Here is a 15103-nt window from a genome sequence, read left to right as displayed (position 1 = left end):
TACAGTAAGCTGTTGTTGACAGCCCTGGGAATCCTGTACTACTGCCCACAGGTAGGCTGGGCTAGTTGGGGGGGGGGGAGGGGGAGGGGGTCCCGGAAGGGCACATACTAAAGGATCTTCTGTTGTAAATGTGCCCTAGACTTGGGCCCAGGAGGAATCCCCCTTCACCCCACTGACAACCCTCCCTCACGACACAGATATAAATGAGAACAAGGTTCAGTTCAGTCGCGTCCAAAATCTTTGCAACCCCATGGACTGCAGCACGCCAGGCTTCCTTCTCCATCACCAACTCCCAGACCTTACTCATGTCCGAGTTCATGATGTCCTTCAACCATCTCATCCTGTCATCCCCTTCTGCCTTCAGTCTTTCCCAGCATCAGGAAAGATGGGGCTTCCCTGATAGCTCATTTGGGAAAGAATCCACCTGCAATGCAGGAGACCCTGGTTCGATTCCTGGGTTGGGAAGATTCACTGGCAAAGGGGAAAATGCTACCCACTCAGTTTTCTGGTCTGGAGAACTCCATGGACTGTATATAGTCCATGCAGTTGCAAAAAGTCGGACAAGACAGCGACTTTCATGAGGACGAGAACTACCCTTAAATCAAGGCTGGAAACCCAGGGAAGCCAAGAGGTGCTCACCACTGTTCTTTTGACACAGAAAGCCAGCCCTGGGTTTGTCTCCCCCTTTCAGTTCCTAAGGTACCTAAAGCCCATAACTCTGTCATCTTTCATAGATCCAGTCCCAGGCATTCATCCAGGTTTTCATGTAGCCCTCCTAGTACTGTAAGTGTCAGGCACCTGGTTGCAACCCAGCCTACAGTATAAACTGCAGCGCCTGGGCTGATACTGTAGCAGGTCTTGCTCTTTTCCCTGTTGTCTATGTACATTTTCCCTCAATATCATTTCACGATTCTGAGGCAGCTCTCGCACCTCATTTTCTCCCAAAGCAGGAAAGCAGACTAAATTCCTCTTAAAAGCTTCCCCTGCCCCCCAACCAATGAAGAATCAACAAGGTCTCATTTCAACTTTAATACAACTACAAAAGATCAAGTGATACCCCCTTACAGTATACATCAGTTGGCCTGGCTCAGGTCTTTCCGTCCAGAGGAAGAAAGGCTGGCGTCCCCAACCCCTGCAGGAAAGGCCCGTCCTGTCCCACACCACATCCTGGCGGAGTGTAAGATCATGGTTTTAAGCACGAAAATAGGACAAAACAGGTTTTGTTTTCAAGGCCGCCTACTGCAGCCTGGCCCTAAAATGGCCGAGCGCTCACTTCTGCTTAGAGAAATATTCTTTGCTCTTCTGGACATCAGGCTTGATGGTATCACTGCCAGGCTTCCAGCCAGCTGGGCACACTGCAAGAGAAAGGGTACTGATAATAACCGGATCAGTGGTAAGCTCCACCCTCCTAAGGACAACTGGATGCCTCAAAACCAAATCTGAGCCCTAAAGGGCTTCAACATTCAGGTGCCAGGAGGTCTATCCTCCAGTCAGATCATTCAGCCTATCAGTACAAAACTAAATATGCAAGTTAAAAAATAAATAAATAAATAAATAAATAAATAAATATGCAAGTTAATCCTCACTGTAGCCCGAGTTACTATACTTAATTTGTTCATGCAGTAACTGAAATTTAAAGAAATTAACAACAATGATGCTGGTCATCTATTCATACCATATACAAGAAATTTACTTAAAAACACATCAACAACCTAAATTTAAGAGCTAAAACCATAAATTCTTTATTTTTTAATTGAAGGATAACTGCTTTACAGAATTTTGTTTTCTGGCAAACCTCAACATGAATCAACCATAGGTATACATGTCCCCTCCCTCCCATCTCCCTCCCCATCCCACCCCTCTAGGTTGATACAGAGTTCCCTGAGACATACAGCAAATTCCCTTTTGCTATCTAATTTACATATGGTAATGTAAGTTTCCATGTTACTCTCTCCATACATCTCACCCTCTCCTCCCTTCTCCCCATGTCCCTAAGTCTGTTCTCTATGTCTTATTTAAGTTTTTTGTACCATCTTTCTAGATTCCATATATATATACACGTTCATATATGATATTTATCTTTATCTGACTTACTTCACTTTGTATAATGGGCTCTAAGTTCATCCAAAAATCCATAAATTCTTTGAAGACAACTCACAGAATGGGAAAAAATATTTACAAATCATATCTAATGAGGGATTAATAGCCAAAATTAAATCCAAACTCCCACAACAACAAAAAGACAATTAAAAAATGAGCAAAGGACTTGAAAAAAGATGTATCTCCAAAGATATACAAATGATCAATAAACACGTGAAAATATGCTATCACTAGTCATTACGGAAATACAAATCAAAACCACAATGAGATACCACTTCATATCCCCTAAGATGGCTATAGTCAAAAAAAAAAAAAAAGAAAGTAAATGCTGGGAAGGATATAAAGAACGCTTGGTATTGCTGCTGCTGCTGTTAGTGAGGATGTAAAATGCTACAGGTGCTGTGGGAAAAGTCTGAAAATTCCTCAAGAATCTAAACACATAAGTACCATAGGACCCAGAAATTCTATTCCTATGTATATATTCAAAGTAACTAGAAACAAGGATTCAGATATATTCACCAATATTTTAGCAACATTATTCACAATAGCCGAAAGGTGGAAAAAACCTGTTAACAGACAAAATGTAGTATACATATGAAAAGTGAAAGTTGCTCAGTCGTGTCCAACTCCTTGCGACTCCATGGATTGTAACCCGACAAGCTACTCTGTCCATGGGATTCTCCAGGCAAGAATACTGGAGGGGGTTGCTTTATCCCTCTCTCCAGGGGATTTTCCCCAACCAGGGATTGAACCTGGGTTTCCTGCATTGCAGGCAGATTCTTTCCTGTCTCAGCCACCAAGAAGCATACATATACAATAAAATATTATTCAGCCTTTAAAAAGAATGAAGTTCTGATACATGCTGCTGCAACGAAGTCGCTTCAGTCGTGTCCGATTCTGTGCGACCCCATAGACAGCAGCCCACCAGGCTCTCCCATCCCTGGGATTCTCCAGGCAAGAACACTGGAGTGGGTTGCCATTTCCTTCTCCAATGCATGAAAATGAAAAGTGAAAGTGAAGTCGCTCAGTCGTGTCCGACCCTCAGCGACCCCATGGACTATAGCCCACCAGGCTCCTCCATCCATGGGATTTTCCAGGCAAGAGTACTGGAGTGGGGTGCTATTGCCTTCTCCCTGATACATACTACAGCCTGGATAAACTTTTGAGAACCTTGAAAACATTATGCCAAGTGAAAGAAACCAGACACAAATGGATAAACATTGTATGGTTTCACGCACATAAAATATTTAAGATAGGTAAATTCATAAATGCAGAAAGTTGAACAGAAGTTACAAAAGGCTGGACGGAAAGGGTAATGGTGAGTTATTTCTTCATGGTTACTACTACTACTGCTTATTTGGGATGATGAAAAAGTTTGAGAAATAGTGGTGACAGATATACAACACTGAATGTAACTAGTGCCACTGAATTATACACTTAAAAAGGTAAATTTTATCATATATAACCACAGTAAACACTGACAAAAATGACTTACCCCCATTCCCAAGAAAAACACAAGCTAAAAAATGACAAAGTTAGGACTGTGTAAACCCTAACACTAAGCTGCTGCTTCTATCAGTTGGCTCTTCAGAGATATGAAGGCAGCAGTTTGTCTGTCTGTCGTGACATCCATCGAGTCAGTGATGCCATCCAGCCATCTCATCCTCTGTCGTCCCCTTCTCCTCCTGCCCCCAAACCCTCCCAGCATCAGAGTCTTTTCCAATGAGTCAACTCTTCGCATGAGGTGGCCAAAGTACTGGAGTTTCAGCTTTAGCATCATTCCTTCCAAAGAAATCCCAGGGCTGATCTTCAGAATGGACTGGTTGGATCTCCTTGCAGTCCAAGGGACTCTCAAGAGTCTTCTCCAACACCACAGTTCAAAAGCATCAATTCTTCAGCGCTCAGCTTTCTTCACAGTCCAACTCTCACATCCATACATGACCACTGGAAAAACAATAGCCTTGACTAGATGGACCTTTTTGGTAAAGTAATGTCTCTGCTTTTCAATATGCTATCTAGGTTGGACATAACTTTCCTTCCAAGGAGTAAGCGTCTTTTAATTTCATGGCTGCACTCACCATCTGCAGTGATTTTGGAGCCCAGAAAAATAAAGTCTGACACTGTTTCCCCATCTATTTCCCATGAAGTGATGGGACCAGATGCCATGACCTTCGTTTTCTGAATGTTGAGCTTTAAGCCAACTTTTTTACTCTCCACTTTCATTTTCATCAAGAGGCTTTTTAGTTTCTCTTCACTTTATGCCAAGGGTGGTGTCATCTGCATATCTGAGGTTACTGATATTTCTCCCGGCAATCTTGATTCCAGCTTGTGCTTCTTCCAGTCCAGCGTTTCTCATGATGTACTCTGCATAGAAGTTAAATAAGCAGGGTGACAATATACAGCCTTGACGTACTCCTTTTCCTATTTGGAACCAGTCTGTTGTTCCATGTCCAGTTCTAACTGTTGCTTCCTGACCTGCATACAGATTTCTCAAGAGGCAGGTCAAGTGGTCTGGTATTCCCATCTCTTTCACAATTTTCCACAGTTTATTGTGATCCACAAAGTCAAAGGCTTTGGCATAGTCAATAAAGCAGAAATAGATGTTTTTCTGGAACTCTCTTGCTTTTTCCATGATCCAGTGGATGTTGGCAATTTGATCTCTGGTTCCTCTGTCTCTTCTAAAACCAGCTTGAACATCAGGAAGTTCACGGTTCACGTATTGCTGAAGCCTGGCTTGAAGAATTTGGAGCATTACTTTATTAGCATGTGAGATGAGTCCAATTGTGTGGTAGTTTGAGCATTCCTTGGAATTGCCTTTCTTTGGGAATGGAATGAAAACTGACCTTTTCCAGTCCTGTGGCCACTGCTGAGTTTTCCAAATTTGCTGGAATATTGAGTACAGCACTTTCACAGCATCATCTTTCAGGATTTGAAATAGCTCAACTGGAATTCCATCACCTCCACTAGCTTTGTTCGTAGTGATGCTTTCTAAGGCCCACTTGACTTCACATTCTAGGATGTCTGGCTCTAGGTGAGTGATCACACCATCGTGATTATCTGGATCGTGAAGATCTTTTTTGTACAGTTCTTCTGTGTATTCTTTTTTTTTTCCGTCTTCTGTGTATTCTTGCCACCTCTTCTTAATATCTTCTGCTTCTGTTAGGTCCATACCATTTCTGTCCTTTATCGAGCCCATCTTTGCATGAAATGTTCCCTTGGTATCTCTAATTTTCTTGAAGAGATCTCTAGTCTTTCCCATTCTGTTGTTTTCCTCTATTTCTTTGCATTGATTGCTGAAGAAGGCTTTCTTATCTCTTCTTGCTATTCTTTGGAACTCTGCATTCAGATGCTTATATCTTTCCTCTTCTCCTTTGCTTTCCGCTTCTCTTCTTTTCATAGCTATTTGTAAGGCCTCCCCAGACAACCATTTTGCTTTTTTGCATTTCTTTCCCATGGGGATGGTCTTGATCCCTGTCTCCTGTACAATGTCATTAACCTCATTCCATAGTTCATCAGGCACTCTATCTATCAGATCTAGACCCTTAAATCTATTTCTCACTTCCACTGTATAATCATAAGGGATTTGATATAGGTCATACCTGAATGGTCTAGTGGTTTTCCCTACTTTCTTCAATTTAAGTCTGAATTTGCTAATAAGGAGTTCATGATCTGAGCCACAGTCAGCTCCCGGTCTTGTTTTTGTTGACTGTATAGAGCTTCTCCATCTTTGGCTGCAAAGAACATAATCAGTCTGATTTCGGTGTAGACCATCTGGTGATGTCCATGTGTAGAGTCTTCTCTTGTGTTGTTGGAAGAGGGTGTTTGCTATGACCAGTGCATTTTCTTGGCAAAACTATTAGTCTTTGCCCTGCTTCATTCCGTATTCCAAGGCCAAATTTGCCTGTTACTCCAGGTGTTTCTTGACTTCCTACTTTTGCATTCCAGTCCCCTATCATGAAAAGGACATCTTTTTTGGGTGTTAGTTCTAAAATAGGTCTTGTAGGTCTTCATAGAACCGTTCAAGTTCAGCTTCTTCAGCATTACTGGTTGGGGCATAGACTTGGATTACTGTGATACTGAATGGTTTGCCTTGGAAACAAACAGAGATCATTCTGTCGTTTTTGAGATTGCATCCAAGTACTGCATTACGGACTCTCTTGTTGACCATGATGGCTACTCCATTTCTTCTGAGGGATTCCTGTCCGCAGTAGTAGATATAATGGTCATTGAGTTAAATTCACCCATTCCAGTCCATTTGAGTTTGCTGATTCCTACAATGTCGACATTCACTCTTGCCATCTCTTGTTTGACCACTTCCAATTTGCCTTGATTCATGGACCTGACATTCCAGGTTCCTATGCAATATTGCTCTTTACAGCATCAGACCTTGCTTCTATCACCAGTCACATCCACAGCTGGGTATTGTTTGTCTTAAGTGTTCTTAGACAAACACTAAGTTTGTCTTAGTGTTCCTTAACTCTGCCAAACAAGAATGCCTGAAACACAAAGGGGCAGGACCTCCACAGAAGGTCCTGCTTGTTTCACTAAGTAAGTGCCTTCTATACCTTGGTAAACAAAAGGTCTGAGTTTGAATCTCTCAAATACTTTATGCAGAAAAGCATAACCTTCAGTCTTTCCTATCATCCTGAGTTAGCAATGCTCCCTGGGAAAACCTGAGGAAAGTGAGATAAGGGGAGTGATCTCTGATATTCCACTCTTAACCTGTTCTTTTGTCTTGCAGGAGACATGTAGTCACCAAAGTCCAGTAACGAAGCAGCAAAAGTCTCACTTTCTCAAGTGAGAGAAGCGAAGCCCTTTTCTTCCCCTCTAAGGATGTCATTGGAGAAGGCAATGGCAACCCACTCCAGTACTCTTGCCTGGAAAATGCCATGGACGGAGGAGCCTGGTAGGTTACAGTCCATGGGGTCTCGAAGAGTCGGACTCGACTGAGAGACTTCACTTTTACTTTTCACTTTCACGCATTGGAGAAGGAAATGGCAACCCACTCCAGTGTTCTTGCCTGGAGAATCCCAGGGATGGGGGAGCCTGGTGGGCTGACGTCTATGGGGTCGCAGAGTCAGACACGACTGATGCGACTTAGCAGCAAGGATGTCATAGCCTCAGAGGTCAGACTCTACAAACAGCCATCTGGGAACAAGGTATGTATGCACTTAGCTACTTTACAAAATCTGTTTGATCCTTACGTAGTCATTGGCTTTAGTGCCAGCAAAGGGTTAGAGCACAGGTCATAAGTATAAACAAGCTTCTGAGAATAAAGAGCAGCATAAAATCAGAGACCAGACCCAGCAGTTTACCACCAGGGAAACCAAAGATTCTTCTGTCCAGGAAGAAAACACAGCTTTAGAAGAGCCCAATTACAAACCACGACACCAAGATAGAAGGAATAATGAGCCAGAAAGAAGAATCTTGACAACTTAGTATCCTTGTACTAAGGCCTCTTGGCACTTAAGACTGTACCAATAATCAATGACAGGAAAGAAAGATCCACACCTGGATTCATACCCAACAGTGCTGGATTTTAAGAATATGAAGCTCAGCAGAACTGGCTGAATCCCACATTCGCCAGCTTTCAACAGAACCTGAAGTACAACTTTCCCTAACACAGAAGGCTCTAAACAATGCCTTTCTCATCATTTTAAACTATGTAAAAAAAAGAGGGCTTTGAATTTTGATCCCAGTTCTACCATTAACTGAATACATACAGTGTTTAAATAGTGGTTTATTGGTCCTAAAAATAGAAACACAGGGGCTTCCCTGGTGATTCACTGGTGAAGATTCTGCCTGCCAACACAAGAGACATTTCCATCCCTGACCCAGGAAGATCCCACATGTCATAGAACAACTAAGCCCGCACACCACAACCATGGAGCCTAATTTCAGAGCCCAGGAGTCACAACTACTGAAGCCTGAGTGCCCTAGAGCCCATAGTCCACAAGAGGAGCCCCCACAATGAGAAGCCCTCACACTGCAACTAGAGAGTAGCCCCCACTCGCAACTAGAAAAAGCCCAAGTAGCAATGAAGACCCAACAGAGCCAAAAATAAATAAATTTTTGAAAAATTTAATTTTTGAAAAATTAAAAAAAAAAAAGGAACATAGGATTTAAGTAAAAAATTTATTTGTAGTATTGTCAGTTCACCCTTTTCTCTGCTAAAATGTAGTACAGGTTCACTCAAAGATCCCCCCAAAAAAGTGTAAATTCAAGATAAAAGGAATTTTAAAGCAAAATAGGAACATAGGATATACAAATATCAGATCATTATGTTGTATACCTGAAACTAACATGTATCTCAATTTTAAAAACAGGACTGCAGGATTATTTGTCAAATAACATGACAGCACCTCATAGAGTGCTTGATATCCACAGGCACTCAAATACTAACTATTGTATTATAAGCCATTAAAGACTGCACACAGAAAGCTGTTCTTGTTTTAGTGGGATGGGAAGCACCATAGAACAAGAGTGTGAAGAAGCAAGCTTCACAACTCATGAAAGCTTGGGTTCAAGAGTCTATCCCAGTAAAAATTAATTAAAAAGTCTATACTACACATGCAAGGGAAAGTCCAATAAAGGGCCAACTTTGCCACCCATTCCTCAGCTCCTTCCATCTTTGTTCTGAACCATTCTCCACCAGAGGGCAGTCTCAGCAGCTGTCTGCTTCAATCCAGAGTAAAGCCTACACATACTTCTGCAAATGGTTTCTTCTAATTCCCATTACCTACTAGCCTTCCACTCCAGCCAGACTAGCACTTTTGGGTCCCCCAAACACCACTAATCCAGACTCTTAACTTCCACCTTCTGTAACTCATGAGATCTGAGCAGTGATCACAACTATTTTATATCCTCAATTACATTAAGCTGGGGTGGCTGGGTGGGGTTCAAGATCCCTTTCCCCCTACATATCCAGCACTTGCAGCAGACTGAGGAGCTGTTCTTTAAACTCTTAGCTGGAATAAGGTGGTCTCATTATAAGCAACAACTCCACTGGGCGAAAGTGGGGAGTTTTCAGAAGCTACAGTCTTATAAACTTAGAGCCTGGGAGCAAGCAGTTCAGGACTTTATCAAAAACACTTCAAGGAAAAAAAAAAAAAAAAAAACTTCAAGGAGACTATTTCAGATCAGAAGGACCAGAGCAGTAAGAAAGACCTACACTCTAGCGAATGCTAGACAAAAACCATAAATTGAATCTTCTCAGTCATGTTTAGATTTTACAAGGACAGATTCAACAAAAACATCATCTTTAATCCTGAAACTTCTCTAAGGACCTAGAGATTTCACCTCAAAACCTCTTGCCCTCATCCCGCCTCAAAAAAAATTTTTATATTGAGCATTTATATAATTTGGTATTTGGTGAATATAATTCTTATAGATACAAAAAATATCCTGCACAACAGAATGAATTTTTAAAAGACAAAAATGTTAACACCTATGAGATCCTCCTACACTTTAACAAGTTGAATCTGCAGCAGTAAGTAATTCTAAATGAGCAGGGTAGAAGATGGGAATATGGAGATGGAACAAAAAGCCTTTATATTCTCCTCCCCAAGCTTTTCTATTACCTCACCCCCACAACCCATTATAATCCAGAGACTGCAATTTCTTAAAGAGACATAATAACCCTTTTCCTGTCTGGTAGACTTTGTTCCCACCATCTTTCCCACCCTATCACTCCACTGTCCTGTCACCAGGCAAACTGGCTTACCTTCCCCATGTTTGTCAGTAAACTGGAAGGCCTGAACTAGTCTCAGCGTCTCATCCACAGAGCGGCCAACAGGAAGGTCGTTTATGGTGATCTGTCGAAGGATACCTTTATCATCAATAATAAAAAGGCCCCTGGAAGAAAATATTAAAGGTCGGAGGGAGAGATAGTACAGTTTTAGAAATTGCTGTTAAATCAGCAGAAACTGGCCTTCCCCTTAGGTCCTGCATAAAGAATGAAACCATTATGCCATCCACCGTAAACTTACACAGTGATGTATATCAATTATTTCTCAACAAAACAGGAAAAAAAAATAAAAGTCTCCACAGATCACAGCTCTACTTATAAAAGATCTTCAGCCAATCAGCCAGTTTCCTGGTGCACATATACCTGAATGAGATGCCTTCATCAGCCTTTAAAACCCCATAGTCCTGAGCAATGGTGCGCTTGGGGTCTGATATCAAGGGAATGTTCATGGGTCCCAGTCCTCCTTGTTTCTTGGGTGTGTTGATCCTATAGTAAAAAAACACTCATACAATCACACTCATTAAAATTCTTCTGTAACAAAAGCATTAACTGTATCTATCCCACCCAAATGTTGCTAATCTAACCCCCCAGAAAACTTTAAATAAATTTTTTCCAGCAGTAAATGATGGTTTAGTCCCTAAGTTGTGTCCGACTCTTGGGACCCCATGGACTGTAGCCTGCCAGGCTCCTCTGTCCATGGGATTTTCCAGGCAAGAATACTGGGGTGGATTGCCATTTCCTTCTCCAGGGGATCTTTCCAACCCAGGAATTGAACCCAGGTCTCCCGCATTGCAGGCAATTCTTTACCGACTAAGCTATGAGGGAAGCCCAGCAGTAAATGGCTGAGGCCAATTAAAATCACCAGGGTACACTCAGTTGCAACCCAAGCTGCTTTTCCTCTGCTGCTAAGTTATAAGAGCAACAAGAGGAAGTCAGAGCATTTGTACTCCTTCCATGAGGAGCCAGAAGTCAATACTTGAAAGTCTATTGACAAAGCCTTCCGGTTCTAGTTGCTGCTTAAAAGTTCCTATGCCTGGACTTCCCTGGGGGTAAAGTGGTTAAGACTTCTACCACGCTTCCACTGCATGAGGCACAGGTTTGATCCCTGGGTGGAGAATTAAGATCCCACATGCCACACAGCACAGCTACCAAAAAAAAAAAAAAATCCATAATAATTTTCTAAAATAAGCTCATGCCAAATGGACCAAGAGATTTACCATGCCAGGTGACAGAAATGAGAATCCACAGAAGCACCAATTACTTGGCAGTTGAGTTTCTTAAATTCTTCTGCCCTATCGCTGAAAGCAATGATCTCCGTGGGGCACACAAAGGTGAAGTCAAGAGGGTAAAAGAAGAACACAACATATTTTCCTGAGGAAAAAAAAAAAAGCCCATTACCCTTTGAAATAGACTTTCTTGCTTTGCAGAGAATGTAAACCTAAAGACATTTTCGTATGGGAAAGAAGAAGCCTTTTTAAACTGATGGCAGACAACTGTTAAAACACCAGTTGCTCAACACAGATGATGCCTAGCAGCTGTAAGAATTTTCCTTCTTCCATGTTAGCTGCCAACTACAGATAAGCACTGTTCAGTCTAATTTTGATCTTCTCTGGGTAGTTAAAATTAACACAAACACCAAGTTCTTCAGTGAAGAAAAAACAAGGATGCAATCATCTACTGCCAATACTCATATAATCAGTGCCCAGAAGGAGCTGAACTGCTGGATTCTCTGCCAAAGGCAACAAGACCAACAAGAGAAAGTCAGAGCCTTTGGTATTCTTCCACAGTGAACCACAGTAACATGACAGGTAAGGTTTAAGCGATACCTAAATCACCACAAACATGGTTCAAATAAGTCTGATAGGATGCACAAGCAAAGAAAAAATTTCTAAGACAAAAGTTCCCAAAATTCTCCTGGTAGGTAATAGGATTTCTAGTTGAAATTTTATGAAAGTCATTCTGATTACCAATTGAAGTAGATCTTCAACCTGTCAAGCAGCCTCTCACCAACAATTCCAAATATTCACATTTCCAGATACCAGCAATGTTTCAAAATCAAAGTAAGATGGTCCTTTTGACATTCACTTCAACCTTCCCCCAGGGTTTTGCTAACAAGCTTCAGCAGGTCAAGCCCAGGAGGGCACAGAGCAACTCTTCCTAAACCTCATGCCTTTACCCTTGGGCCAGGGTCACCTCCCTATGGTGCTACTTACTTTGTTTGCCAGGAGGAGCTTCCCTCCATAGGGCCCCACTTATCTGCTCTCATTCCAACCAGTATGTGGAATTTGTTAAGAAACCTAGTCATAGGTTTTACCCAAAAGCTAACTCTATGAACTGCTATATCACCAAGAAAGGTATACTTGACACCTGAGTTCTTAGGTTTAAATGCTAGGAAATCCGTATTTTGAACTGTCCCAGAATACCTTTCTATTCTAGGACAGTAAAGTAAAAAGATCCTCATTAGTATTTGCCTGGTGTCTACATGAAACTACTTAACAGAAAGGAGAGTTGTTCCAACTGTGACATCACTTTTTCTCTGGGGGTAAAATGTCAAGGGAACACGCCTAAACCCTCAGTCGTGACACACGTTTTGTAAACTGAACAGTTTCACAGCTCCAAAGACTTGAGCTCTGAGACTTTAAATTGTCCAAGGCTTTAAACTGTAACAAGATAATGAGTGTATCTCCAGTAAAATAACTGAGGAGCAATATTGGGAGGATAACTGAGATATTATGTCCAGATATAATGAAGTATGCATATGCCTTCTGCAGAAGTAGTTTGGACTTGGGAGATCTACCCTATGTTCACTGATGATAATCACCACTTTTAATTCAATAGGAAGGCAACAGCCTCTTATCCTAAAGATGTAAAAATCATTTTATACTCAAACATGACAAGAGATACAGAGAGTGAACAAGCCCTCCCTACACTGTAATATAATTTCATATTAATGAACCTAATTAATTACTCTTACCTTTGTAGTCAGCTAGGCTTATATCCTTGAACTGACCATCTGGCATAACAGCTGTTGCTTTGAACTGGGGGGCACGGTGCCCAATTTTGGCATTTCCTGAAGACATACTGCTATCAGCTGGAAAAGATAAGAGAAAGTGAATTAGAAACACGTCTTAGTTTTCTAGATAACAACCTTCATTTATTTAAGACTCAGCTGTAGAAATTGTCTAGTCTTGAATATACACATAAACTTTTATAACAGTAAGAAGCATGAACTGAGCTTTCCAACTTTTCAAACAAAAATATTACACATCTCTGAATCTCAGCTCTGTTTTCATTTTTGAGTGGAGGGACTGTTCATTTGAGATTTTAAATTTTTATTAGAATATAGTTGATTTAGGAGAAGGCAATGGCAACCCACTCCAGTACTGTTGCCTGGAGAATCCCAGGGATGGGAGCCTGGTGGGCTGCCGTCTATGGGGTCGCACAGAGTCAGACACGACTGATGTGACTTAGCAGCAGCATAGTTGATTTACAATGTTGTTTTCATTTTAAAATGGGAATTTCTTTATAAACTGAACCCTTCCTGAACCATCATCTGTACAATTGCATTTTCTTGTGTACGTTTATTATACAGGTGTACAGAGAGAAGAGGGTGGAAACTCTCAAACCTGGGCCCAAATCTGCAATGCCATAAACTCTGAGCACCCAAGCCCCAGAAGCTGCCATGATGCCCTTTCCCTGGACTGCACCTCCATCTGCCTTCAGAACGTGGGAAGCACCCTTTAATCTTTCTCTGGGTAGATTTCCCAAGACACACACCCTAAAGCCAATCCAATTTTTTAAGAGGCCAAGTCCAAGATTATGGCATCTGCTCAATTTCAAAATTCTAAGTATTGTGTTCAAAGCACAGAAGTCCTTTCAAAAGTGAGTTTACCGAGGGACCAAGATCCTGGAAAAATGGTAAGTAGAACAAGAGTCAATTTATTGCCAAAAAGCAATGTAACACTGGATTCACCCTGGTCAAGACCAAGGTAAAATTTAACCCAGTAAGTCATCAGTTTGATAATCCCAAGAAGCTAACTTTTCAAGTCCCCAAATTCTTGGTTCATAATACTACAACCGTAAGAAAGACTGAACATCGACTGTGACAATTAAAAACCCAACCAAACACAGGAGGTGACCCTCCTTATTCAAACCTGCTTTTCCAAGGGATCCCCACGCCCACTAAAGCACGACCAAGAGCGGGGGCGGGGAGGCTGCTGGAGTTCCACCGGGTGTGTCCCCTTCAGGAAATCGCCCCTTGAAGGTCCCTGGTGAAAGCCACACCCTCAAAACCCGCTTCATGTACCCTCCCTGACACTCCCATCATCACCCCAACCCTAGCACCTCAGAAAGCTCCAGCAGAAGAGCGCTCAGTCTTCACCGAGGGCATTTAGAATCACTACAAACCCCATTCTGCAGGTGGAAAAATAAAGACGGAGAACGGAATCTTAGGTAACTTTCCACACCTGAAGATCGGGAACAGCCTCTCCCTCTACTACACGACCGACGGCTAGCCCTCAGTTCCTGATCAGTTTGCAGATTCACTCGAGAAGTTTCCCTTACCCGCCCGTCAGGAAACTCCATCACCACCAACCCGCCCAGACGCCACGCCAAGCCAATCACCGCTTTCTGCTTGTATTGCTGGGGGTAGGGGAGACTCAAGCTGCCGTTAGCCTCGGGTTTCAACCTCTTCCAGCACCCAAAGGAGCCCCACACGAGGATCGCTTCGTCTGGCCGCCTTCTTTGTCCGAGGAGCCCAGCTGAGTTGGGCGGGCCCCGAGGAGAAGATGGAAAAGGTGACGGGCGGGGAGGGGGCGCTGCCCTTACACTCACCAGTTCCACTGAAATACGACCGACACCAGCGAGGACGAAGACACGCGAGGCGTGCGCGGGGCACCGCCTTTATAGCCTGTAAGGCTCTCGCGAGAGTCAGGGCGGGCCGGGGGTGCAGGCGGGGGAATGGGGAGGGGGATATGGCCAGAGCACCGCCCCGACCCAACGTGCTCCGCCAGGATGACTCAGCGCTTTCTCTTGCTGGGGGCGGGCTCCCGCTCCCACCAATCCCCCTCCCCGCCGCCGACGGTTGAGGTCGGAGTTTGAGGCGTTCTTTCAGTCCTTTCAGAATACGAACGCCTCCTCCTTGTTCGTAAGGCCCAAAGCAGGGTACGGGCCCTCGCTGCTGCTCATGGAAGACTACGTCTAACCAAACCCTGAAGAGAAAGATCTCTTCAAGTACTTCTAAAATATTCCGCCTCT

General features: G+C 42.8%; 1 protein-coding gene across 1 annotated transcript; it reads right to left on the bottom strand.

Annotated features, from left to right (window-relative positions):
• Positions 1–1210: 1210 nt before the first annotated feature.
• Positions 1211–14697, bottom strand: PRDX1 (peroxiredoxin 1). Its single transcript, NM_001290946.1, is given in 6 exon segments — positions 1211–1355; positions 9824–9954; positions 10211–10333; positions 11065–11218; positions 12822–12938; positions 14681–14697. Coding segments are annotated over 5 exon segments (600 nt in total). The 5' UTR covers positions 12928–12938; positions 14681–14697; the 3' UTR covers positions 1211–1269.
• Positions 14698–15103: the final 406 nt, after the last annotated feature.

This window comes from Bubalus bubalis, chromosome 6 (genome assembly GCF_019923935.1).
Source record: "Bubalus bubalis isolate 160015118507 breed Murrah chromosome 6, NDDB_SH_1, whole genome shotgun sequence".
NCBI classification, from domain to species: domain Eukaryota; kingdom Metazoa; phylum Chordata; class Mammalia; order Artiodactyla; family Bovidae; genus Bubalus; species Bubalus bubalis.
The sequence above is the reverse complement of the archived record's forward strand: the minus strand, read 5'-3'. Positions and strand labels throughout refer to the sequence as shown.